Source organism: Theropithecus gelada, chromosome 14 (assembly GCF_003255815.1).
Source record: "Theropithecus gelada isolate Dixy chromosome 14, Tgel_1.0, whole genome shotgun sequence".
NCBI lineage: Eukaryota > Metazoa > Chordata > Mammalia > Primates > Cercopithecidae > Theropithecus > Theropithecus gelada.
The window spans coordinates 6,120,443-6,146,976 of NC_037682.1; the positions used below are offsets into that span (position 1 = coordinate 6,120,443).

General features: G+C 49.3%; 1 protein-coding gene across 2 annotated transcripts in view; it reads left to right on the forward strand.

The window, feature by feature from the left end:
- Positions 1-26,534, forward strand: part of CPT1A (carnitine palmitoyltransferase 1A) — an 80,338-nt gene that overhangs the window by 24,278 nt on the left and 29,526 nt on the right. For both annotated transcript variants that reach the window (XM_025357178.1, XM_025357177.1), the window contains exons 2-10: positions 1,574-1,727; positions 4,471-4,610; positions 9,391-9,562; positions 12,904-13,005; positions 17,635-17,772; positions 20,053-20,130; positions 22,088-22,195; positions 23,772-23,859; positions 26,094-26,289. In XM_025357178.1, coding sequence (XP_025212963.1) covers positions 1,587-1,727; positions 4,471-4,610; positions 9,391-9,562; positions 12,904-13,005; positions 17,635-17,772; positions 20,053-20,130; positions 22,088-22,195; positions 23,772-23,859; positions 26,094-26,289 — 1,163 coding nt within the window. In that variant the 5' untranslated portion in view covers positions 1,574-1,586. The remainder of the gene's footprint in view (positions 1-1,573; positions 1,728-4,470; positions 4,611-9,390; positions 9,563-12,903; positions 13,006-17,634; positions 17,773-20,052; positions 20,131-22,087; positions 22,196-23,771; positions 23,860-26,093; positions 26,290-26,534) is intronic.

Genomic DNA, 26,534 nt, shown 5'->3' on the forward strand with positions numbered 1-26,534 from the left:
CACCCCACACACACACACCACACACACACCACACACACACCACACACTCACCCCCACACACAGCCACACACACCACACACATACCCCCACACACATCACACACATATACACACATACACCACACACACACCACACATGCACACACACACCACACACATACACCACACACACCCCACATACACATACACATACCACACACACATATGCCCACACACACCACACATACATATACATGTATACCACACAGACACCACAAACACACCACATACACATACATATGCCCACACACACACACACACACACACATATACCACACAGACACCACACACACAAACACACCACACACATACACCACACACACCACATACACATACCACATACACATATACACACACATACACATATACCACACAGACACCACACACACAAACACAACACACATATACACCACACACACCACATACACATACCACACACACATCTACATACACACACACGAGTTTTTGGATTTTTATTATGGTCCTTGATAGTTTTTTCCTCTTAGCTTCTCTTTTATCCATTTAGTACTTTGTGGCAGGCAGCTTGGGAGGAGGTGGGGGAGGCACAGTGAGAAGGGCAGGAGCCGCCGCCCTGGGGGTCCAGGAGGGGATGGGGGCTGTGCTGTGCTGAGCGGCTGTGCCGAGGAGCCTGGAGGAAGGCAGCCGGAGCCAGGATGAAGGGATGGGAAGAATGTAGCAGACCCCGAAGCAGTTTTCTGCAGCCAGACGGGATGCTGTCCCCAGGGGCTGTGCTTGCGTCTGGGATACAGCGCCCCAGGATCTGCTGAGCCCGTGGGCCGCCAAGGCAGGTGCTGCTTCAGCCGCTGCCTCCAAGGAAGAAGGCCCGCTCGGTCCGTGAGCACCCATTCTTGAGGCGTCTGCACATGTGACTCATGGGGTCTCCATGGGTCTCTCTGAAACCCCAGAACAGTTTCTCGAAAGAGCAGCCACATAGACACCAGAGGCAGAGGCATTTGGTATTGATCTGTGCTCAAAGTTCAGGGTCTAGGGCTGTCGTGGGCCCCCTCGTGGACTCCTTCGTGGACACTCTGGGCCTCTTCTAATGCCAGCCTCCAAGGGCCTGGCTGTAAGATTGAGATTTGTCTGTGCTGTGCGAGTTGCCGAAGCGCCACGGGCTTTGCGTCAGCAGGTGTGTCCTGGATGCTAGCTTGGAGGCGTGGTTCCGGGGGACATCCAGGGCCAGGGTTGGGGTACCACGGGCCTGGATGCTGGCTTGGAGGCATGGTTCCGGGGGACGTCCAGGGCCAGGGTTAGGGTACCACGAGCCTGGATGCTGGCTTGGAGGCGTGGTTCTGGGGGACGTCCAGGGCCAGGGTTGGGGTACCACGGGCCTGGATGCTGGCTTGGAGGTGTGGTTCCGGGGGACGTCCAGGGCCAGGGTTGGGGTACCACAGGCCCGGATGCTGTTAAGTGGGGAGGAAGAACTTAAATTCAGAAGGAATGGCACTTCTATATGGGGATTTTTTAGTATCTGGTCCCAGAAAGTGTGTTACATTTTCTCCTTCTCCTTCCAGGTAATTCCTGAAGATGGCAGAAGCTCACCAAGCTGTAGCCTTTCAGTTCACGGTCACTCCGGATGGGATCGACCTGCGGCTGAGCCATGAAGCTCTTAGGCAAATCTATCTCTCTGGACTTCATTCCTGGAAGAAGAAGTTCATCCGATTCAAGGTTTGCTGAGATGAGTTGAAATCTACACAGTATGCCTTTTAATGTCTAAGAACGGGGCTCTTGCAGCGAATGAGGTCTACGTGTTTCAGACTGGCGATTGCATATCACTTACCTATTTCCACGGTACTTAAGGCTTGGGGACACCATTACACGGACTTTAGCTCACTGGATGCTTGGAGCAGCTCCATTAGGCAGGTAGAGGGAGTTGGCATGCTCTAAAGCAGGCCGGGAAATCGAGGCTCCAAGGGCCAGCGACCTACTTAATAGAAGGCAGAGTAAAGACTAGAATTCACATCTTCTGTCTGAGTCAGAATCCTTTGCACCTTGTTCAAAAAGGACTTTTTCTGGGCCAGGTGCAGTGGGTCACACCTGTAATCCCTGCACTTTGGGAAGCTGAGGTGGGCGGATCGCTTGAGCTCAGGAGTTTAAGACCAGCCTGGGTGACACGACAAAACCTCATCTCTACAAAAAATACAAAAATTAGGCAGGTGCGTTGGCATGCATCTGTAGTCCCAGCTCCTCAGGAGGCTGAGATGGGAGGATCGCTTGAACCCGAGAGGCAGAGACTGCAGTGAACCATGATTGAGCCACCATACTCCAGCCTGGGCAACAGAGCGAGACTTTGTCTCAAAAAAAAAATTTTTTTTTTCCAAACTTCAGCAAGTAGATGTAATAATTACTTCGTTGATAAAACATTCACATACTAGAAACTCTCCACATAAGGGCCGGGCATGGTGGCTCACGCCTGCAATCCCAGCACTTTGGGAGGCCAAGGTGGGTGGATCACAAGGTCAGGAGATTGAGACCATCCTGGCTAACACGGTGAAACCCCGTCTCTACTAAAAAACACAAAAATTAGCCGGGCGTGGTGGCAGACGCCTGTAGTCTCAGTTACTTGGGAGGCTGAGGCAGGAGAATGGCCTGAACCCGGGATGTGGAGCTTGCAGTGAACTGAGTTCGCGCCACTGCACTCCAGCCTGGGTGACAGAGCGAGACTCCATCTCAAAAAAAAAAAAAAAAGAAACTCTCCACATAAGTTCAAATACAGTCGAGTCGACATGTTCTCAATTCTGTTTATCTAAAGAAGTGGAACTCTGTTCTTTTTTAAGCAAGTATCTTGTTTTTCCATGTATTTTCGTTTATTTTAAACATCATAGAAGGAATAAGTGCATGTTTGAAAACACGGAAACTAGATGAAAGTTCATCAAGTCGAGAGTGGACACCCCCGCTGACCCCCGCCAGCCCCAGCAGGAGCTCAGTTCAGTTTGTGGACTTCCCAGTGCTCCGTCTCTGAGGGCGGCACTGAAGTGGGCCACTGAGAAAGCCCTAAGCTCAAGAGTGGGTGGCAGCAGGGACGGCAGGGAGGTGGGCGAGCCCCTGGGGGCCAGCACAGCTGCACAGGTGTCCCTGGGGCTCAGCCTGTGTATTCTTGGGCCCAGATCAATAACCCACCAAGGCGACATCCGAGATGTCACTGAGGCACTAGCTCGGCTCGCCGAGGGCTGCTCTTTTTCACCTTGGAATCTGGGAAAATAGAAGCTTGGATGCAGAGGCTTGGCCATCATATTCAACCCAGTGGGAATGTTGTTCTCCCCCTCCCCTCCCCTTTTTTTTTTTTTTTGAGACAAGGTCTTGCTCTGTTGCCCAGAGTGGAGTGCAGCGGTGTGATCACGGCTCCCTATAGTGTCACTGGGCTCAGGCAATCCTCCTGTCTCATCCTCCCAAGTAGCTGGGATCATAGGTGCACACCACCATGCCCGGCTAAGGTTTTTTTTTTTTTTTTTTTGAGACAGAGCCGCACTCTGTTGCCCAGGCTGGAGTGCAATGGCGCGACCTTGGCTCAATACAACCTGCGCTTCCCGGGCTCAAGCAATTCTTCTGCTTCAGCCTCCTGAGTAGCTGGGACTACAGGCGCCCGCCACCACACCTGGCTAAGTTTTTGTATTTTTAGTAGAGACAGTATTTCACCATGTTGGCCAGGCTGGTTTCAAACTCCTCACCTCAAGTGATCTGCCCGCCTCAGCCTCCCAAAGTGCTGGGGTTACAGGCATGAGCCGCCTCACCTGGCCTGCTTTGGTCATTTTTAATCCATTACCTTGGTCAAATCAATATCTTATTAGGATGGTTTAGTAAGAATGTTTTTTAATTGGAGTTGTCAAACATACACAAGAGTGAAGAGGACTGATTACAGATCCCCACCGTTCACTTCCTTGTTCAACAATTTTGCCAATTTCGTTTGATATAATCCTTTTTTTTTTTTTTTTTTGGCTGGAGTATTTTACAGCAAATTCTCAACATGGAGTGAGGCCTCCCATGAAATCTTCAAGGTTAAGCAGCCTTCTGACATAGGGGCGGCAAGAGGGGCAGTTTTGGAGCTGGGGTCTCAGGGCATTCTAGACAGTAGCAGGCTAGGGACAGGACATCATGGTGGCTCAGTGACATCCTTCACCAGCTAAACTAGTGCCTGGGCTGATTCTCATGTCCTGGGGTGTCCACTCTTGGGGAAGCTTTCAGGGTGGGTTTTGGCTCAGAAGTAGTGGAAGGGAGGAAACTGGAACGCCGCAGGCTGTAAACTCTGGGGAGAGTCCCAGCTAGTGGGGTATGGTTTCTTAGTGCACGCACGCTGCCGACACCCTCTTCTCCCTGCCTGCCGACCCAGCAGTCCTGTTGCTGGGGCCATGAAGCGCCGTTGCCCTGTGGGTTGTGGGAGGACACCGCTCACGGCCCGTGTGTCTGTCTTTAGAATGGCATCATCACTGGCGTGTACCCGGCGAGCCCCTCCAGTTGGCTTATCGTGGTGGTGGGTGTGATGACAACAATGTACGCCAAGATCGACCCCTCGTTAGGAATAATTGCAAAAATCAATCGGACCCTGGAAACAACGTAAGTAATCCTGTGAAATCTCCGAATGTCTGGGAAGTTACGGATTTTATTGCTGTTTTTATGTCTCTTCAAATGTGATGATTGTCACTGTTCTGGATTCGACGTGAAGCTCCTGATTCTGTCCTCATGTCGGCTTTCTTCTCGCCTCCTGGGTGGTGCTAAGGTCCCTCTAGGAGTTTGCAGTCCTCTGCGGCCTTTCCTCCGAAGACCAGGGTGAGAAGAGTGGTAGTAGCCCTGGGGCACCCCTTGGAAGGTGTCAGGGCCCGAGGGTTTGGCCAATAGTGACAGTGCCCATAGCCCGGCCAGTAGGGCTCTGAAACGGAATTTCTGCTCAAGGGGCTGAATCTCCATGTAATGATTTCTTTGCACTTGGAGTCCGTTCATCCCAGAGTTCTGTGACCCTTGAACTGACTGCTCTGGGGTCCTCTGCAGGGACCTCCCCCACTTAGCTTTCTGTCAGGGTGGTTCAGAAATCTCCAGGGGACACCCCTGTCACTCCCACCCCTAGGGTTTTGGATTTTCCTGGGGCTTATCTCTCGCTACCAAGAGATAAGGCCCCGAGACACCTTAGGTAACATTCAGCACATGTTCATTTTATTTTTTTTCCAACCACCTGCCGCCTGTTGATGGCACGTGTTTATTGCACGCCTGTGATGCCTGTTATTCCATCCAGTTCTGGAGATGGCCCAGACTCCCGTCTAGGAAGGTCAGGTCCTGCACTGCAGTGACCTCTCATTAGGATCCCTTTTACCAGTGAGGAAGCTTTCAGACAGATGCAGGCGTCTGCCCAAGTCACAGGAAGAGGGAGCGGGGAAGCTGGAATTTAAACCCAGCTCTGTGCCAGCTCTGAAATCTGCTTTCTTCAGTGTAGCACTGAGGTCCCCCCACCCCCTGCCCCAGAAGCTTCCGTGAGACAAATGCACGTGAACACCGCTGCTTTATCGCCATTTGAACGTCGAGACAGTGGAACGCGGGGCGACTCAGCTTCCTCGTGCAGCTGTGACCCTTGCGCTTGGACACACGTTTTCCTTTCTGGTCTGAAAGCTCCATGGTGCCTTGGAAGTGTCCCTGCTGGCCCATGCCAGGCGTTTGATTCGATTTCTGTGCTGCTTGTTTACACCAACGGCATTTTTGCCATTGGGGCACGGTGGTTCACACCTGTAATCCCAGGACTTTGGGAGGCCGAGGCAGGTGGATCATCTGAGGTCAATAATAGCCGCCAACTCCTCATAACTGGGCTTTGTTTTGGGGCCAGGAGTTGCAGGTGGAAGGCACAATGCCAGGTCAGGGCTAAGCTAAAAATCAAAGCTCTGGATCTTCATAGTCATGCCTTGCGGGTTGTTTGCATGTAAATATTGTTTAATCAGCAAGAAATAAGAAAATAAACTGGCAGAAAAAGGGACATAAACGAAAACTCACTCACAGTTAACGGCTGAATTTGAATTTTTTTTTTTTTGTGAGATGGAGTTTTTCCTCCGTTGCCCAGGCTGGAGTGTGATGGTGCTATCTCGGGTCACTGCAACCTCCATGTCCTGGGTTCAAGCAATTCTCCTGCCTCAGCCTCCTGAGTAGCTGGGATTACAGGGGCCCACCACCATGCCTGGCTAATTTTTGTATTTTTTGTAGAGATGAGGTTTCACTATGTTGGCCAGGCTGATCTGAACTATTGACCTCAGGTGATCCACCCGCCTCGACCTCCCGAAGTGCTGGGATTACAGGTGTGAACCACTGTGCCCAGCCTTGATTCTGCTGACTAGAAAGAAAAGATTAAGCAGATTAATGGTCTGAATCTCCTGATGACAGCTTGAGCAGGTACCCTGATTCCTGCCTCTTTTTGCGAAGGGTCTGCAGAGGACCCCTTCACATCCTGTTCCTTCTCCAGGAAGCCCTGGACCCTCCAGAGCCACTGAGCATCCAGCTGAGTTGCCTGCAACCTTGAGGTAGCTCAGGATTGCTGGCTCAGGCCTCTATAAGTGTCTGCAAGAGACAGAATCAAAGTTCCCAGTCATTTTAGCAGAAGCATGCCTGGTTGGGATGCCTGCCAGGTTCCTTGTCTGCCTGGGGACTGCTGTCACTGCTGTCACTCAGAAAGCAGTTGGCAGACCTGGGCACTCGGGGCAGGCCTGGCTGCTCTCTTCCTTGAGGTCCCAGGGCCCGCAGGCCTGCAGTGGATAGCCGCCTCTGAGCCTTGTGTGTGGAGCTGTTCCTTCATACTTTTCATTCTCTCGTGGGGTTAATGAAGATCTTTTTTTTTTCTTTTTGAGATTGAGTCTCACTCTGTCCCCCAGGCTGGAGTGCAGTGGTGCGATCTCGGCTCACTGCAACCTCCACCTCCCGGGTTCAAGTGATTCTCCTGCCTCAGCCTCTTGAGTACCTGGGACTGCAGGCACACGCCACCATGCCCAACCAAATTTTGTATTTTTGGCAGAGATGGGGTTTCGCCGTGTTGGCCAGGCCAGTCTTGAACTCCTGATCTCAAGTGATCCACCCGCGTCGTCCTCCCAAAGTGCTGGGATTACAGATGTGAGCCACTGAGCCCGGGCCAGATCTTTAATTTACTCTCTAGTGTAGGCCTTCTCTTAAAACTGGATTATATTTAGAAGTGTTGACTGTTTAAAGCTCTTAATAATCTGGGTCTTTGTAAGATTTGTTTCTTTGTACCTCTTAAACCTATTTTGGTAAACTAGGCCATCCCTGGCCTAAATTTAGAAAGGCCGGGTTAAGGGCCAGCGTCTTCCAGCCTCATGGGCCATTCCAGAGCTGCTGTCCTGGAGGGGACTTGCAGATTCTCTGGGCCGCTGCCTTCAAAACTGGAGTCAGGCTGGGCGCGGTGGCCTGTAATCCCAGCACTTTGGGAGGCCGAGGCAGGAGGATTGCTTGAGCCCAGGAGTTCAAGACCAGCCTGAGCAACATAGTGAGACCCTATCTCTTAAAAAAAAAAAAAAAAGAAAAAAAAAAAGAGTAAAAAAGTGGAGTCATACGTGTTATGTGGGGTTTGTCTCTGAGTCTGTCCCCGACAGCCTTGTAAGGAGCATGTCCTTTCAAAGAAAGCTTTTTGCTAACGTTTTTTATCTAAGTGCCTATATGTCTATATTTTTAAAAATCTTGAATGTGTCATTTGTTTATGCTAAAATACTTTTATTTTTGCAAATCAAGTAAGTATATAGGTCTTTTTCTTTCAGTAATCTAAAATGTAGATTATCTAAAAGATGGCTTCTGAAATCCCTAAACCCAGGTTTGCTGATAGGTTAGATGACCAGAAAAGAGCGTATAGGTTTAAAAAAGAGACTACAGTTAAACTCCAGTGCTAGACTTCACGGGTTATAGAAAGATACACATTTTGGAGCAAGAGTATGTAACCTTGAAGATAATTTGTTTTTGTCCACTTAAATATTATGCAGTGTTCAATTAGTGGTTTTCTTTTTTTTTTATTTCTTATTTTGAATTATTTTATTTTCTTTTTTACGTTTTATTTTTATATTGATGGGGTTTTGCCATGTTGCCCAGGCTGGTCTTGAACTCCTGGACTCAAGTGATCCACCCATCTCGGCCTCCCAAAGTGCTGGGATTATAGACGAGCCACTGCACCTGGCCAAATTAGTGCTTTTCAAATATTGGGGATACCTTTAGGTTATATATATTGGTCTTTTAATCATTTGAAGCATGCTTAGTTTTTACTTAAAAAATATTTTGCAGTTACCAAAACTAAAACAAACCACAAAATAGCTGCATTTCTGGCCAGGCACAGTGGCACACACCTATAATCCCAGCACTTTGGGAGGCCGAGGCAGGTGGATCACCTGAGGTCAGGAGTTCGAGACCAGCCTGGGCAACATGGCAAGACCCCATCTCTACAAAAATACAAAAATTAGTTGGATGTGGTGGTACACACCTGTAATCCCAGCTATTCGGGAGGCTGAGGTGGGAAAATTGCTTGAACCTGGGAGGTGGAGGTTGCAGTGAGCCAAGATCACCACTGCACTCCAGCCTGGGCAACAGAGCAAGACTCTGTCTCAAAAAAAAAAAAAAAAAAAAAAAAAAAAGCTGCATTTTGTCTCATTTTTAAAGTCGCATGTTTACCATAATATGTACTACCTTCCTTCACAAACAAAAACATTTCCTGTATTTAAGTTAAATATTTACATGACCGTTTCACACAGTCTGTTTCTTTATTCGTGTTAAGTACTCCTAAGTCAAAAACAAGCTCTTTTGATAGAAATACTGGAGGTAATGGTTGTAACAAAATAATTTGAGATTACGATTGCATCTAAAAGTAAGTTTGGGAGAAAAAAATTCATAAAGAGCTGAAGAAAGTGGCCCAGAATCTCTTGCTCACCTGCCGGGGAGGCGCAAGTCTGCAGGGCATGGCGCTCGCGGTGGCTAGGTCCCGGCCTCACAGCATCCCCCCTGCTGTTGGTCCAGAGGTCCTGAAGGAAGCTGTGTCTTTTTCCAGATGACACAAATTGGCCCTGGTTGGTTTCAAGGCCACCAGAGCAGATCAGGCTGAAGGGACCTGTGGGAAGAGAGCAGACAGGCCTGCCCCGGGCACCCGGGTCTGCCGGCTACTTTCGGTGTGATTGGTTTTGGGGTGAGGAGGAGAGAGTCCGTGAGTGTTTTAAGAGCTCGGTTCCTGCAAGTGCTCTCCCTCTGACTTTCCCGGCTCTACATGGGGCAGGCTGCTGGACGCTGAAGCACGTGGTGTCTGTGGCGTCACCGGTGGCGTTCGGTGGCACCGTGCGACCTCACACACAGCCTCCCTTGTCTGGGTCTGTCTCCGCAGTGACTGCATGTCCAGCCAGACGAAGAACGTGGTCAGCGGCGTGCTGTTTGGCACCGGGCTGTGGGTGGCCCTCATCGTCACCATGCGCTACTCCCTGAAGGTGCTGCTGTCCTACCACGGGTGGATGTTCGCTGAGCACGGCAAGATGAGTCGCGCCACCAAGATCTGGATGGTAATTGTGCATCCCTCTGGCAGTGGAGTGGGGGTAGATGGTTTGGGCTTTGGAAAGAAGGACACCTCTGGGACCTTTTCTCCCTTGATGCTTGGTTGGTGACCTGGGCCTCAACCTTGAATGGCTGGAGAGGTTTGAGTCACCATGACACAAAAGCGGGGGCCGAAGAGTGCTTCTCTTTCGTGACGTTAGTGAGATCTGCAGCATGTTTTATTGAGGTCTGCTGGGTTTGTAGTTCAGGTCATTCATCAAATAAAAGTGCTGTCCATCCAGTTCTCTGTAGCGTTCTTGACTCACTTGTTGTCAGGCATTAAATGGTTACCTTAGCTGACCCCTCGGACAGGCTCCCGTGACTCGGACTTAGCTTCTGGAATGTTCCCCCAGCTTGCCTTGGCCCTTAGCCCAAGGGTCCTTGATTTAAGGTCATGGCTTTGCCATATATGTGGATGCTTGTCCAAATTTCATGATTTAAATGTTTTTCTTTTTTATTTTTATTTTATTTTATTTTATTTTTTTTTGAGATGGAGTTTCACTCTTGTTGCCCAGGCTGGAGTGCAATGGTGCGATGTCAGCTCACTGCAAATTCGGCCTCCCAGGTTCAAGTAGTTCTTCTGCCTCAGCCTCCCAAGATGCTGGGATTACGGGCATGCACCACCACGCCTGGCTAATTTTGTATTTTTAGTAGAGGCAGGGTTTTATCATGTTGGTCAGGCTGGTCTTAACTCCTGACATCAGGTGATCCTGCCTTGGCCTCTCAAAGTGCTGGGATTACAGGTATGAACCACCGCACCCAGCTTTCTTTTTTTTTCTTTTTGAGACAGGGTCTTGCTCCATTGCCCAGCCTGGAGTGCAGTGGCACGATCACAGCTCACTGCAGCCTCAACTTCCTAGGCTCAAGTGATTTTCCCACCTCAGCCTCCTGAGTAGCTGGGACTATAGGCGCACACCACCATGGCTGGCTAATTTTTGTATTTTTAATAGAGACGGGGTTTCGTTGGCCAGGCTGGTCTCAAACTCTTGAGCTCAAGTGATCTGCCCACCTCAACCTCCCAAAGTGTTGGGATTACAGGCATGAGCCATCAAACCTGGGCTCAATTTAAATGTTTTTGTGGGAGCTGGGCATGGTCACTCATGGCTGTAATCCCAGCACTTTTGGAGGCCAAGCCTGGTGAACCACCTGAGCTCAGGAGTTTGAGACCAGCCTGGAGAACATGGCAAAACCCCATCTCTACTAAAAATACAAAAATTAGCCAGGCAAATTAGCCAGGCGTGGTGGTGCATGCCTGTAATCCTAGCTACTCAAGAGGCCAAGGTGGGAGGATTGCTTGAGCCCAGGAGGTCAAGGCTGCAGTGAGCTGTGGTTGCGTCCAGCCTAGGTGACAGAGCCAGACCCTGTCTCAAAAAAAAAAAAAAAAAAAAAAAAAATTATGGCCTTAGTTTTTCTGAAAATAAACCCTCCAAAATGGGCATCATCTCTGGACTTTCAAGGCCTCCGTCTGGGGGCTGGGGCCCCTGTGACCCCCTGCAGGCGGGCATGTGCCCCATGTACCATCTGCCCATTGTAGTCATGGCCCTGGGCCTTGGGCTTTGCTCAGCACCTCAAGCCCAACCTGGGTCTTTGGGGCTGGACATGTGTAAAGAAACATCTGGTTTATTCACCCCTGTCTTGCCAAGTGGCCTAAATGGTTCTAATGGACCAGGTAATCATGAGAAAATTTTCTGCAGAATCTTTCTCGAATGAGGCTGCTCCATGGGTCTGCCGGTGTATATGAAGCCATGGGCCTGCTTTGGTTTTTTGTCTGCCCCGACCTTGGCCCTGGGGCCCTTCTGCTCGGTTGCCTCTGGGTAGCCCCCACAGTGGTGCCTGCCTGGACTGGGCTGCTGTCCCAACCTCTGGGGAAGCCTTGTAAGAGAAGTGTGGGAGTCACCGCAGTGCCCACCACACACTGGGACTCCACTCTTGCCAAACAAATTTTTTTTTTTTTTTTTGAGACAGCAGCTTGCTCTGTCACCTAGGCTGGAGTGCAGTGGTGCAATCTCAGCTTATTACAACCTCCACCCTGCTGGGCTCAAGCGATTCTCTCACCTCAGCCTCCACAGTAGCTGGGACCACAGGCACACACCACCACGCCCGGATAATTTTTTGTATTTTTAATAGAGACAGTGTTTCGCCATGTTGGCCAGGTGATCTCGAGTTCCTGGGCTCAAACGATCCAGCCTCCTCGGCCTCCCAAAGTACTGGGATTACAGGCGTGAGCCACCGCACCCAGTCAAACCAATTTTTTCTCTCAAATCAGTTTCTGCCATTTGGATATAAAGTTCCTGATTTCTAGAGAAGCAGAATTTAACACCTAGAAGAGATTCGGGTGGTTCCCACGCTTGGCAAAGCAGGCTAAAGGGCACTCCCTCCAGTGGGTTCGCAGCTGAGGTTCAGTTGAGTCCCAACGCCCTGCGGTACCAGGACTCCCCACCTGGGCCCGAGGACTGCCTTTGTTTTGGTCGGCATTGAGGTGACTGGTTATTATACAAACTTGATCATCCAGCCTAAAACCAAGGGCCACAAATGTGCCCTCTGGGAGGCTTGGCAATGACTGAAGGGAAGACGCTGCTTCCCCTCAGCTTGGCTCAGGGTCAGGCACGTTGACCCTCCTCACTGCTCCTAGAGCCTGGAGCCCATCCCTAAACTAAGGGCCTTGCAGAAGGAGGTGGGGTGAGACTCACCCTAGGTGCAGAAGCACAGTTCGGGTCCTGGCTAGTCACGATGCTGGCAGTGACATCTTACAGCCTCCGTCAGGCTTGGCTTTGATTCCACGTGGTTTGTTTGTTTGTTTTTGTTTTGCTTTTTAACATAGGGTCTCACTGTGTCGCCCAGGCTGGAGTGCAGTGGGGTGATCACGGTTCACCGCAGCATCACCCTCCCAGGCTCAATCAATCCTTTCGCCTCAGCCTCCCAAGTAGCTGGGACAACAAGCACATGCCACCACGCCTGGCTAATTTTTTGTGTTTTTTTTGGTAGAGATGGGGTTTTGCCATGTTGCCCAGGTTTTTATTGGCATGGAGGGCGGGGTTATATGCTTATTTGCTAGAACCCGTAAGTATGGGGCGGTAAAAGATGGACCAGATGAAAAATAAATCAACACAGAAAATCAGTAAGTGGTTGGCATGTTGTGCACGCTGGAAAAGTGGCTTTGGATCTTTAACATAGCCTTGTCTTTGAAATTGTAATTCTCACATCCAAGTATAACCAGGCGCGACCCTGCTTAACTTCTGAGATCAGACAAGAACGGGTGCGTTCAGGGTGGTATGGCAGTAGACTGAAAATATAATTCTCTCTTCTTCAGGGTATGGTCAAGATCTTTTCAGGCCGAAAACCCATGTTGTACAGCTTCCAGACATCGCTGCCTCGCCTGCCGGTCCCAGCTGTCAAAGACACTGTGAACAGGGTAGGTGTGGCTTAGGCTTCACGCTGAAATGTCAGCCATCTGTGGATTAAGGCTTAGGTCTTAATTATGATGAACTAGGTCACCGTCATTTGACTCAAGTAGCCTTCAGTGGTGTGCCTGGTAGGGTTCTCATAGGAAGTCTTTTTTTTTTTTTTTTCCAATGCATCACTGCTGCATCTTAGGTGATTTTTTTAAAGTTTTAAGTTTCATAGAGAAGCTGCTTGGTGCATTTTTTAAAGCTTTATTTTATTTTTATTTTTATTTAATTTTATTTTTTTTGCGATGGACTCTCCCTCTGTCATCCAGGCTGGAATGCAATGGTGTAATCTCAGCTCACTGCAACCTCCACCTCCTGGGTTCAAGTGATTCTCCTGCCCCAGCCTCCCAAGTAGCTAGAATTACAGGCACCCGCCACCATGCCCGGCTAATTTTTGTATTTTTAGTAGAGACGGGGTTTTGCCATGTTGGCCAGGCTGGTCTCGAACTCCTGACCTCAAGTGATCCACCTGCCTCGGCCTCCCAAAGTTCTGGGATTATAGGCGTGAGCCACTGCGCCCGGCCAGTTTTTGCTATTTTACATAATTGCTAAATACAACATTGTATGAAATGATTGCAGTCACTCCCCATTCTTCCCTCCCCCCACCTAGTAACTTCTATTCTACTTTCTGTCTCTGTGGATTTGCCAATCTGAGGGACCTCATATAAGTGGCATCATATCATATTTGTCCTTCTGTGACTAGCTTCTCTCACTCAGCATAATGTCTTCAAGGTTCATCCACATAGCAGCCTGTGTCAGAATTTCCTTCTTTCTTACGGCTGAATAGTATTCCATTGTACGGCTAGACCATATTTTATCTATCCATTCATCTGTTGCTGGGTGGTGAATGTTTTTGATCTGATTGGTGAGGGTCCTCCAGCTGAGGGTGGGGTGATCGTCAGCCTCCAGCTGGTCTGAAGACAGTTGCTTCTTGACACCCCAGGCCCCTAGGGGCAAGGCACTACCTAGAAAGCCTGTCATTTCATCCTCAAAACTACTCATTTCTTTTTCTTTTTTTTTGAGACAGGGTCTTGCTCTGTTGCCCGGGCTAGAGTGCAGTGGTGCGATCTTGGCTCACTGCAGCCTTGACCTCCTGGGCTCAGATGATCCTCCCGCTTCAGCCTCCTGAGTAGCTGGGACTACAGGTGCGTGCCACCACACATGGCAATTTTTTTTTTTTTTTTTGAGATAGAGTCTTACTCTGTCACCCAGGCTGGAGTGCAGTGGTGTGATCCTGGCTCACTGCAAGCTCTGCCTCCTGGGTTCACGCCATTCTCCTGCCTCAGCCTCCTGAGTAGCTGGGACTACAGGTGCCCACCACCACACCGGGCTAATTTTTTTGCATTTTTAGTAGAGACGGGGTTTCACCATGTTAGCCAGGATGGTCTCGATCTCCTGACCTTGTGATCCCCCTGCCTTGGCCTCCCAAAGTGCTGGGATTACAGGCGTGAGCCACCATGCCTGGCCCTATTTTTTTTTTTTTTTTTTGTGGAGAGGGAGTTTCACTATCTTGTCCAGGCTGGCGTTGAACTCCTGGGCTCAAGTGATCTACCTGCTTTGGTCTTTTTTTTTTTTTTCTTTAATTGAACAAAAGGGGAGGGAGCAGTTCCATTTCTTTCTTTTTGAAAAAATTATGGTAAAATGTGCACAACATGAATTGTACTGTTTTAACCATTTTCAAGTGTACGGTTCAGGGGCACTAAGTACATTTATAATGTCACGCAGCCCTCACTGCTGTCTCATTCCAGGACCTTTCATCACCCAGAAGCTCATACCCACTAAGCAGTCACTCCCTGTCCTTCTACTTCCCTCTCCCAGCCCCTCGGAACCACTAATCTCCTGTTTGTCTCTGTGGATTTGCCTGTTCTGGACATTTCACATAAATGGAATCATGTGGCCTTTTGTGACTGGCATGTCGTTAAGGTTCACCTGTGTTGTAGCGTGGATGAACTTCATCCCTTTTTGTGACTGAATAATATTCCGTTGTATGGAAGGACCACAGTGTATTGACCTGTTCACCCGCCGTTGGGGACATAGCCAGGAGCGGAATTGCTGAGTCATGGGAATTCCGTGGTAACTCGTTGAGGAACCACCAGACCCTCACGCAGCTCCACCATTTTGCATTCTAACCAGCAGTGCATGGGTGCTTTCGTTTTTGCACATCCTGGGACCCCATTTTAAAAACTATAATAAGCAGAAACTTCTCGGGGTAAGGGTTTGAATCCAGGATTGGTTACTGAGTCCCTGAGGGTTTGAATCCAGCCTTGGTTATTGAGTCCCTGTTAGCCTTGGTAAGTTTCTTCCCATCTCTGCTCTTTTTTTTGTTGTTGTTGTTTTTGTTTTTGCTCTGTCACCCAGGTTAGGGTGCAGTGGTGTGATCTCAGCTCACTGCAGCCTCCATCTCCCAGGTTCAAACAATTCTCCTGCCTCAGTCACCTGAGTAGCTGGAATTACAGGTGTGTGTCACCACATCTCGCTTATTTTTGTATTTTTAGTAGAGACAGGATTTCACTATGTTGGCCAGGCTGGTCTCAAAACTCCTGACCTCAAGTGATCCGCCCACCTCGGCCTCCGAAAGTACTGGAATTACAGGTGCAAGCCACCGTGGCTGGCCTACCCCATCTCTCCTCTTCTGTACCCACACTTGCGAATCAGGGCTGACAACGGCCCCTGTTCCACTGGCAGGGTGGGGTGAGGGTGAGATGCTTGACCTTCAGTGACCTCTGTCTATGTTGCGTAGCTCAGGGTTCCACTTCAGCTCATTCAGGGCATGATTTTCTGTCTCATTAATGGGCATTTTACTTTGAATAAGCCTCAATATGCTTGACAACTGTTCCACGCCCTTTCTGTGGGAGACAGAGTCTCACTCTCTTGCCCAGGCTGGAATGCAGTGACACCGTCCTAGCTCACTGCAGCCTTGAATTCCTGGCCCAAGTGATCCTCCTGCCTTAGCCTCCCAAGTAGTTGGGGCCACAGGTGTGCACCACTATGCCTGCAAATATTTTTTTGTAGAGATGGGGTCTTGCCATGTTGCCCAGACTGGTCTTGAACTCCTGGGCTCAAACAGTCCTCCTGATTCAGCCTCCCAAAGTGCTGGGGTTACAGTCATGAGCCACCATACCTGGCCACAGCTGGCCCTTGTAAGGGAGTGGGGTCTTACTTTCCAACGTACAGGGAGGGACCCTAGAGAGATTACTGTTTCACCAAGACTTTGGTTTTTACAGCAGACAACTTGTTGGATTAAAATATTTCATGGCAAATTGTGGGGTTAGCAACAGTTTTTACTTTTTGTTGCTGTTGTTGGGGGAGACAGCGTCTCGCCCAGGCTGGAATGCAGTGGTGTGATCATGGCTCACTGCAGCTTTGAACTCCTAGGCCCAAGTGATCCTCCCACCTCGGCCTTCCAAGTAGCTGGGACCACAGACATGTGCCGCCACGCCCAGCTAATTTTTGTATTTTTTTTTTTTTTTTTTGCAGAGACGGGGTCTCACTCTGTTGCCCAGGCTGGTCTTGAACTGGTCAAGATTGCTTGGGCTCAAGCACTCTTCACATGTCAGCTTCTCAAAGTGCTGGGATTACAGGTGTGAGCTACCGCACCTGACCAGTGTCACTTTCTGTAAGAGCTTGCTTAGGTGTGTAGCAGAAGCTTTTGAGTGTCTTTTTAAACAATTGCTCTCTGTGTTTCCATCTCTGAGCATTTGTTCAACCAAAGTAGCACATGTAAAAGGATGAGGTGGGGTGGAGGCTGAAAACCCTGAACCTGAGGCCCTGGCCTTGGCCTGGTTCTGAGACCTATTCCAGCCCCTCCTTCCCATCCTGCTGCCTGAGCACCTGCCCAGCCCCAGCACCTAGCTCTCAGCATGACTCTGCCCCATCTCGTAGTCACCATCACAGGTCATCAAAGCTTAAGTCAGAACAGCTCTTTTATTAAGGGCCAAATAATACATAAGAGACATTCTTGAAATTTCCTTGTTAACTTTTCTTGTCAACTCTAGAATTTATTTTAAATTCTAAAAATTTAATGGTGGCTTTCTGGTGATGCAGGATTTGGGACACTTTTAAAACTAATAAAGGAAGAAAAAGTTTAATTGTTAAATTATTGTTACCCTATGACACCATTTAGCATTGAAAGGAGTTAACCTGTCTAAGGACTGCTAAGACCAACTTGGGGGAAGAGTCTAAACTTTTTTTTTTTTGAGATAGGGTCTCACCCTGTTGCCCAGGCTGAGGCGCAGTGGCGTGATCATGGCTCACTGCAGCCTCGACCTTCTGGGCTCAAGTGATCCTCCCACCTCAACCCCTCACATATCTGGGACCACAGACATGCACCACCATGCCCAGCTAATTTTTGTCTTGTTTTTTGTAGAGATGGGGTTTCACCATATTGCCTAGGCCGGTCTTGAACTCCTGAGCTCAAGCAATCCACTGGCCTTGACCTCCCAAAAAGCTGGGATTACAAGCATGAGCCACCATGCCCAGCCTAAAACCTCTTCAATGTGTTAGAACTTCTCCTAAGGCACAGGTGAGGCAACCATAGGCTTTGATTAATGTGTTTTAACTTGGGTGATTTTTTTTTTCCCCGATAATCCCAGTATCTAGAGTCGGTGAGGCCTCTTATGAAGGAAGAAGACTTCAAACGGATGACGGCACTTGCTCAAGACTTTGCTGTCAGTCTTGGACCAAGATTACAGTGGTATTTGAAGTTAAAATCCTGGTGGGCTACAAATTACGTAAGTCTGTATACACAGTTTTTCTTGATGAAATTTTTCTGTATGAAGATGCTAATTCTGAGGGACAGGGATAACAGGGCTGAAACGACAGCTGTGATTAGCCAAAATCATACCTTAGGAAGTTCCAGCTATGGTTTACCTGCATGCAGCATGGGGTGTGTGTATTAGGACTGACGTGTAGTTACAGTGACAGTTTCTTGGTTTTTGGATTTTTTGTAGAGACAGGGTCTCACTATGTTGACCAGGCTGGTCTCAAACTCCTGGGCTCAAGTGATCTTCCCACCTTGGCCTCCCAAAGTGCTGGGATCACAGGCATGAGCCACCACACCCAGCCTACAGTGACAGTTTTACCCCGAGTGCAGGTGCATCATCGCAATGCTGTGTTTTGCACACAGGAGCCCTCTCCCTCTCCCTCTTCCCTGGGGATTCCTCTTGTGAGCTGTTTCTCCTGCAGCAGTGCCATTCTGCCGCAGACACCTGCTCCTATCCTCCTCTTTAGTTTATTTTTATTCCAAGGCATCCTTCCCGAGCTTGCTGGTGGATGCAGGGATGGTGTGGGATGCTTGCTGGGATTGAGTGTGGCTCAGTGGTCCCAGGAGCATCTCCTCCAACCAAGTGTCTTAGCTGGCGCCCTGTATGTGGGGAGCTGGCTGGGCTTCCATGTGCTGGGAGGGTGAGAGCAGGCCTCTGGCAGACGAAGCAAGGGAGGGAGTGTAGCTTTGAGGAACAACTAACACGGAAGAGGAGGTGTCCCAAGTGACCCTGACAGAACCAGCAGGTGGTGCAGAAGTCACATCGTGGGTGGATGGGCAGTGCCTGGAGGAGTCTCTTGAGCCTCAGGGGGCCGGGCATGTTCGCTGGCTGCACGGGTGTGCTGGACTGGTAAACATCAGCTCTCTGCACAGCTCCGCACACGAGACCGTTGCATGGCCACTGTTCTGTAGTTACGTGTGTTTCAGCACAAAGCTGAAAAGGAAGCCATCTCTGGGTCCAGCAGGCTGTGAAGGGACAGCAGCTGTGAGGTGGCTGGGGGGCACTGCCCCTGGGTAGCTTCAGGATGCATGTGCCAGGGAACAGGGACCACACCTGTGGAACGCCGGGTTAGTGCCACGGACTAGACTGAAGCGGTGGCTTCTTCAGGGAGACCTGGGAAGCAGGAAGACGAGAAGCAGTCTGTGGAGCAATTTTGCATAACATTGGTTTTTGTTGTTGTTGTTTTCTTTTCTTTTCTTTTTGAGATGGAGCCTCGCCCTGTCGCCCAGGCTGGAGTACAGTGGTGCGATCCCCCCTTACTGCAAACTCCGCCTCCCAGGTTCAAGTGATTCTCCTGCCTCAGCCTGCTGAGTAGCTGGGATTACAGGCGCCCACCACTATGCCCAGCTAATTTTTGTATTTTTAGTAGAGATGGAGTTTCATCATGTTGGCCAGGCACGTCCAGAACTCCTCACCTCAAGTGATCAGCCCGCCTCAGTCTCCCAAAATGCTGGGATTACAGGCGTGAGCCACTGCACCTGGCCTTTGTTTCTGTTTTCTTTTATTTGAGAAAAGGTCTTGCTCTGTTGCCCAGGCTGGAATGCAGTGGCACAATCATAGCTCACTGTTGCCTCAAACCCCTGGGCTCAAGTGACCCTCCTGCCTTAGCCTCCCAAGTAGCTGAGACTCCAGGCGTAAGCCACCACACCTGGCTAATTTCTTACATTTTTTTTGGAGAGATGGAAGCTTGCAATGTTGCCCAGGCTGGCTTCAAACTCCTGGCATCAAGCGATCCTCCTGTCTCGGCCTCCCAAAGTGCTGAGATTACAGGTGTGAGCCACCATGCCCAGCCCACAGTATTGGTTTTTAGAACATGTTAGCAGTCAAACATTTAGGATTTACTTTCCATCTGGTCTTTTAAACATTTTTAAAATTTTTATTTTATTTATTATTTTTATTTTTAATGTAGAGCTAGAGCCTCGCTATGTTGTCTAGCCTGGTCTCGAACTCCTCGACTCAAGCAATCCTCCCACTTCGGCTTTTTTTTCCCTTTTGAACCATCTACAGAATGAAGGTGATGTACCTTCTTTCTGCTCGTCTCAACTTACAAAGAACGCTTTTCGTTTCCCACGGTGTCGCATTCCGTCTGGTTAGGACTGTGTCCCCTGTTCTGGAATGGCCCCCGTTAGATGCCAAAATCTCTGCCAAAAGCACTGCCTGCCCTTCCCCGTGGCTCTGGGCTGCTGCCAGGGAGCCTGCCTGGCCCCTGCTGAGCCTGCGGGTTTGTCTGGTGTTTGCGCCCACTAGGTGAGCGACTGGTGGGAGGAGTACATCTACCTCCGAGGACGAGGGCCGCTCATGGTGAACAGCAACTACTATGCCATGGTGAGTGCCCCCGCCCGGGCTGCTGTCTGGCGAGGATGGTGGGGCGGCGGGTCTGTCCACAGAGGTGGCGTCTTCACAGGCCTGTGGACGGCCTGGGAAAGCTCTGGGGACTGGCTCATGCTCCTCTCTGTCCTGCTTCCAGGCTGGAGAACCCTGTGAATACCCTTCAGTATTAGCCTAGTGGCCCAGGGTGCTCTGCTACTGCAGGGGGATTTGGGCTGCAAAAATAAGTTTCTGGCAAACAGGAATTCCTCACTGTGCTGTACCTGTCCTGCTGTTTTTTTGTTTCGTTTTGTTTTGTTTTGAGATGGAGCTTTGCTCTTGTCCACCAGGCTGGAGTACAATGGCACGATCTTGGCTCACTGCAGCCTCCGCCTCCCAGGTTCAAGTGATTCTCCTGCCTCAGCCTCCCGAGTAGCTGGGATTACAGGTGCCCACCAACATGCCCGGCTAATTTTTGTATTTTTAGTAGAGACGGGGTTTCACCACGTTAGCCAGGCTGGCCTCGAACTCCTGACGTCACGTGATCCGCCAGCTTCAGCCTCCCTAAGTGCTGGGATTACAGGTGTGAGCCACCGTGCCCAGCCTGTCCTGCTGTTTTTATGACTTAGCACTGGAAGTTAGTGCCACAGCGGCCTTAAGATCCCTGCAGAACCCCTAGAGCTCAGGGACAGTGGGTTGGCCAAGATCCTGCCACCAGTGCACTACACTTCACCCTACTGTTTTCTGAGACGCCAAAGGGGTGTGCATCCATGGTAGTTTCTGGTTTCCTGGGCTTTGTCTTTCAAAGCATGGATGGTTAGAAGGCCCCTCAATTTGGGTTCTCGACCACTGCTTTAATAACTGGCAAATAGAACTCTTCTCTTTCCTTTTCCTTCCATTCCTTCACTTCCTTTTACTTTTTTCCCTCATTTATTTTTTATCATTTACTTTTTCTTTTTTTTCCCTTTTTTTTTTTTTTGAGATGGAGTCTTGCTCTGTCGCCGAGGCGGGAGTACAGTGGTACAATTCATCTCACTGCAGCCTCTCCCTCCCCGGTTCCAGCGATTCTCCTGCCTCAGCCTCCCGAGTAGCTGGGATTACAGGCACCTGCCACAACGCCTGGCTAATTTTTGTATTTTTAGTAGAAACGGGACTTCGCCATGTTGGGCAGTCTCATCTCAAACTCCTGACCTCAGGTGATCCATGCGGCTCAGCCTCCCAAAGTGCTGGGAGTACAGGCGTGAGCCACCACACCCGGCCTATCATTTGCTTTTTCTGTTTTTCTTCGTTTCAAAATTTTCCTTTCTTTTTCTCTCAACTTTTTTTCCCCCATCTGAAATAATCTCAGACTGAAAGAAAAACCGTCAGTGTAGTCCGTAGAACTTCTTTTCCTGCTCTATTTGGAAGTGAGCTGTTTATCTGACGCCCTTCCCCCCAGGAGACCTGTGTTCATTTCCTACAAACAGAGGCACTTTCTACATCACTGGGGACATGGTGTGGACATAGACTCTTCCAAAATGTAGGTTAGACCTGTGTTCCTTGGCCTTTTCTTCCAATTGTGGAAAATGTAGACATTTAGAACAGGGTCTCAAAATTTAGAAAGCTGCAGGCACAGCTCTATATAAACAATCATTTCAGCCTTTCATTGTGTCTCATCCAAAAAACTTCCTGATTGTCTAATTGCTCCCCGACTAATTTTTGCTTTCCTTTCTCTGTGTTATATGAGGGTATTTGGTGCGAATAGTTATCTTTAACAGCCCAAGAGTTTTGGAGGACTTCCGTTCTCATAAAACATTTACAAAGTAAAAGACAGAATGTAGAAATTCAAACTACTATTTATTTTGTAGCATTGCAGATGTAACTGAATACATCTCTGGAAATATTTTGACAGCGTGCAGGATGTGCTGTGATGTATTTAAATTTGCTTATCTTTCCCTATGCAAATTCTCTCCATGTCACCTTTTTCGCTTTTCAGGATCTGCTATATGTCCTTCCAACTCACATTCAGGCAGCAAGAGCTGGCAACACCGTCCACGCCATCCTGCTTTACAGGCGCAAACTGGACCGGGAGGAAATCAAACCAGTAGGCACACAAATTGCTTTAAAAAAATTCTTTTCAAACAGCTTAACAGAGGTATAATTGACGTATTGCACATGTTTAAACTATACAGTTTGTGGCCGGGCACAGTGTCTCACGCCTGTAATCCTGGCACTTTGGGAGGCCAAAGCAGGCAGATCATCTGAGGTTAGCAGTTGAAGACCAGCCTGGCCAACACAGTGAAACCCCATCTCTACTAAAAATACAAAAATTAGCTGGGCATGGTGGCATGTGCCTGTAATTCCAGCTACTTGGGAGGCCAATGCAGGAGAATCGCTTGAACCTGGGAAGCAGAGGTTGCAGCAAGCTGAGATTACGCCATTGCACTCCAGCCTGGGTGATAAGAGCGAAACGCCGTCTCAAAAAAAAAAGAAAAATTAAAAAATAAAGTGGAGAGTTTGATAACTTCTGACGTGTGTATATTGATGCATCTGAGAAACCATCATCACTGCAGTCAGGATGGTGAATACATCAGTCAACCCAAAACCCCTCGGCCCTTTGTCATCTCTCCCTCCCACCTGGTCCTGGACCCCCAGTCTACTGTCTGTCACTCTAGATTAGTTTGTAATTTTTAAAGCTTTATGTAAGTGGAATCATACAGTATGCACTCTTTTTTTCTAAATTCTAGTTTCTTTCACTGAGCCTAATTATTTTGAGATTTAATTCTACTTGTGTCTCCTAAATGAATATACATCTGTTGTACTTTAGTTCTGTAATCTGCCCTTCAAAGAAGCCCTTGTTGTTTTTGAACTAATACTAGCTGGTGGGTTGCTTGTAAGAAACAAGACTTTTCTTCCTGAAATATTTCTTTGGTATTAAGTGTCAGTTGTAAATAATTGATTAGAATGTGTTATTTAGGATTTTACTGTGCAAGAAGTTGCACCCTGGCATGGTTTAATGAGTCCCCCAACGAATCATTCCAGGGAGCCATTGGAAAAGAGGAAGTCAAACCAAGCAATCTGCACAGAAAACACATTTAGTATTTCCACGTGGTCTTAACTTGCTGCTTTTCTCTCTCTCTCTCTCTCTCTTTTTTTTTTTTTTGTATTTTTAGTAGAGACAGGGTTTCACCGTGTTAGCCGGGATGGTCTCAATCTCCTGACCTCGTGATCCGCCCGCCTCGGCCTCCCAAAGTGCTGGGATTACAGGCGTGAGCCACCGCGCCCGGCTTTTTTTTTTTTTTTTTTTTTTGTTTTTTTTTTTTGAGATGGAGTCTCACTCTGTCCCCCAGGATGGAGTGCAGTAGCTCCATCTCGGCTCACTGCAACTTCCGCCTCCCAGGCTCAAGCAATTCTCCTGCCTCAGCCTCAGAAGTAACTGGGACTACAGGCGTGTGCCACCATACCTTGCTAAGTTTTGTATTTTTAGTAAAGACGGGATATCTCTGCTTTAGTCAGGCTGGTCTCAAAGTCCCAACCTCAGGTGATCCACCCGCCTCAGCCTCCCAAGGTGCTGGGATTACAGGCGTGAGCCACCGCGCCCAGCCAACTTGCTGTTTTTCTTCTGTGGGATTTTCTTCTGTGGGATTCTTCTGTTGGTTTGAAATGTATTTTTGTTACAGATTCGTCTTTTGGGATCCACGATTCCACTCTGCTCCGCTCAGTGGGAGCGAATGTTTAACACTTCCCGGATCCCAGGAGAGGAGACAGGTGAGTGAAGCTTCTTCGGGGCTCCCTGTGGAATCGGCACTTTCCATCCCTGTGCTCAGAATCAGGAAGTGTCAAAGGGGCCAAATTGACTTTTGCTGACCCTTCCTGAGACTGTAGGCTGGTGAACATTCCTTCTGCTGAATTCCCTTTGTCTTTCTTAGGCCTGGACACTGTTGTTGACTTATTTCCAGATTTTAATTTCTCTCTGGTTGAAGACTGCCGACTGTCTTATAGAGTGTTTGATTGATTGATTGATTGATTGATTGATTGATTTTGAGATGAGGTCGGTCTCTGCCACCTGGGCTGTAGTGCAGTGACATGATCACGGCTCACTTCAGCCTCCACGTCCTGAGCTCAAGGAATCCTTCCATCTTAGCCTCCCCAGTAGTGGGACCACAGGCACATGCATCATGCCTGGCTAATTTTTGCATTTTTTATAGACGTGAGGTTTTGCCGTGTTGCCCAGGCTGGTCTCAAGCTCCTGGACTCACGCCCAGCTGAGTGTTTTTTCCTGAGTCTGAGTTCCTCAGGGGCATTTTGCTCCGGCTCACAGGCAGGGTTTGTGGTGGAGCGCACACTGGGTTGTGCTTGAGAAGGTCGATTTGTGTTCCAGACACTCCCGTATCAGCTGCCTGACCTGGGCAGGGTGGCCACATAAGCCACCGTCCAAATCGGGACATCCTTGAGAATGACAGGGAAGGGAGAACAGGCACCATGGGGACCATCCAGGCCAGGCACGGGCCCAGGCTATGCCGTCCATGGCCTCCATTTCCCCCATTTCTCCAGGTGCCTGTGAATGGGGAACTATCCAGAGACACTTGATGAGCTAGAGCCCAAGACCACCATGGCAGGCCTGTATGATGGGCAGGCCTCAGGGCTGCTTGGGAAGCTGGCTGGAAAGGGCCAGAGCTGACCCGGAGCTTTGAGTGTCTTGTTGCAGCCCAGTCCTTCTAGACCAAGCCCTAGTTAGTAGTGTGCACTGTGGTGGTCGTTGGGGAGCCTTTGCTGTAGCCTTGCACAAAAGCTGGTCTCTGGGCTTTCCTAAGCAGATTCTCCCCTTTCCTCTGATCCTGCCTTCAGAGGTTCTCTAAAAACCCATCCTGGCCAGGCGCAGTGGCTCACACCTGTAATCCCAGCACTTTGGGAGGCCGAGGTAGGTGGATCACCTGAGGTCAGGAGTTCAAGACCAGCCTGACCCACTAGACGATCTGCCTTGATCAGCTGTCACTGTGCGTCCCCACTGAGCAGTGCTTAAGAGGACTTGATACATATTCGTGGAGTGAATGTACTTCATCACATTTCTGTGACGTTGAAGCTTACTGAGGATCTTAAATTACTCTGTTTTAGTAGTTTTTACGGAATGGCTTGGTTTCATAATTTTCCACTTCCTTTCTCAGAACATTTCTCGGGTTCGCAGAAACAATTCTCAGAATGTTTCTCAGAGTAGTTTCTAAGTTGCCCTATTGTCATTAATTAATAAAAGGTTACTACACTGATCCAGTGCCTACTTTATATGAGCTTTATGGATATCATCTCTTAATTCTTGCACAGCGCACATGGGGAACATATGATCTCCATTTTACAGAGAGGCTTAGGGAGGACTGGGCAATTTCTTTTTTTTTAATGATAATATTCCATTTTGCTAAGCATGCTTTTTTTTTTTTTTTTTTTTTTTTTTTTCCCTGAGACGGAGTCTCACTCTGTTACCCAGGCTGGAGTGCTGTGGCGTGATCTCAGCTCACTGCAACCTCCACCTCCTGGGTTCAAGCGATTCTCCTGCCTCAGCCTCCCAAGTAGCTGGGAATACAGGCGCACGCCACCACACCTGGCTAATTTTTGTATTTTTAGTAGAGGCGAGGTTTCACCATGTTGACCAGGCTGATCTCGAACTCCTGACCTCATATGATCCTCTCACCTCACCCAAAGTGCTGGGATTACAGGCGTGAGCCACCGCTCCCAGCCTCCCACTGCGCCTGGCCTCAGGTAATTTGTTTGAGGTCATAATCTAATGAGTGACCAAGCTGAGCTCAGAAGTCAGGCCTATCCGATCCAGAGCTTTAACTCCATGCTGTCCTTAATCATTTAAAACGTCTTGAGGAATAGGCTCTTGAGGCTGCCTGGAGGGACGCAGAGCAGGGACTCCCATGGCCTTTAAAGAGTCAGGATACGGTCGTCTCAGCACGCGGTGAACTTGGGACTCTTGGTTTTGTGTCTGCAACCTGCGGCCGGCTCAGACACCATCCAGCACATGAGAGACAGCAAGCACATCGTCGTGTACCATCGAGGGCGCTACTTCAAGGTCTGGCTCTACCACGACGGGAGGCTGCTGAAGCCCCGGGAGATGGAGCAGCAGATGCAGAGGATCCTGGACAATACCTCGGAGCCTCAGCCTGGGGAGGCCAGGCTGGCAGCCCTCACCGCAGGAGACAGGTGCGCGGCCCAGGTCCCTCGTCCTGTTTTGAGGGGTGGTGGAGGCACTCCTCCTCACCGGGGCCCATCCCCGTCGGGGCCTGTGGGAACACTGGTACGGGGCTCCCCACCTCAGCTCTGTTTTGCTCTGGGGTCTCCCGGCTCAGTGGGTCTCAAGAGCAGTGGGGACATGGGGGGGGAGTCCCTGGCCACTCCTGTGTGTGTGTCAGGCAAACATGTGTGGAAACACTCCAGAGTCCAGGACG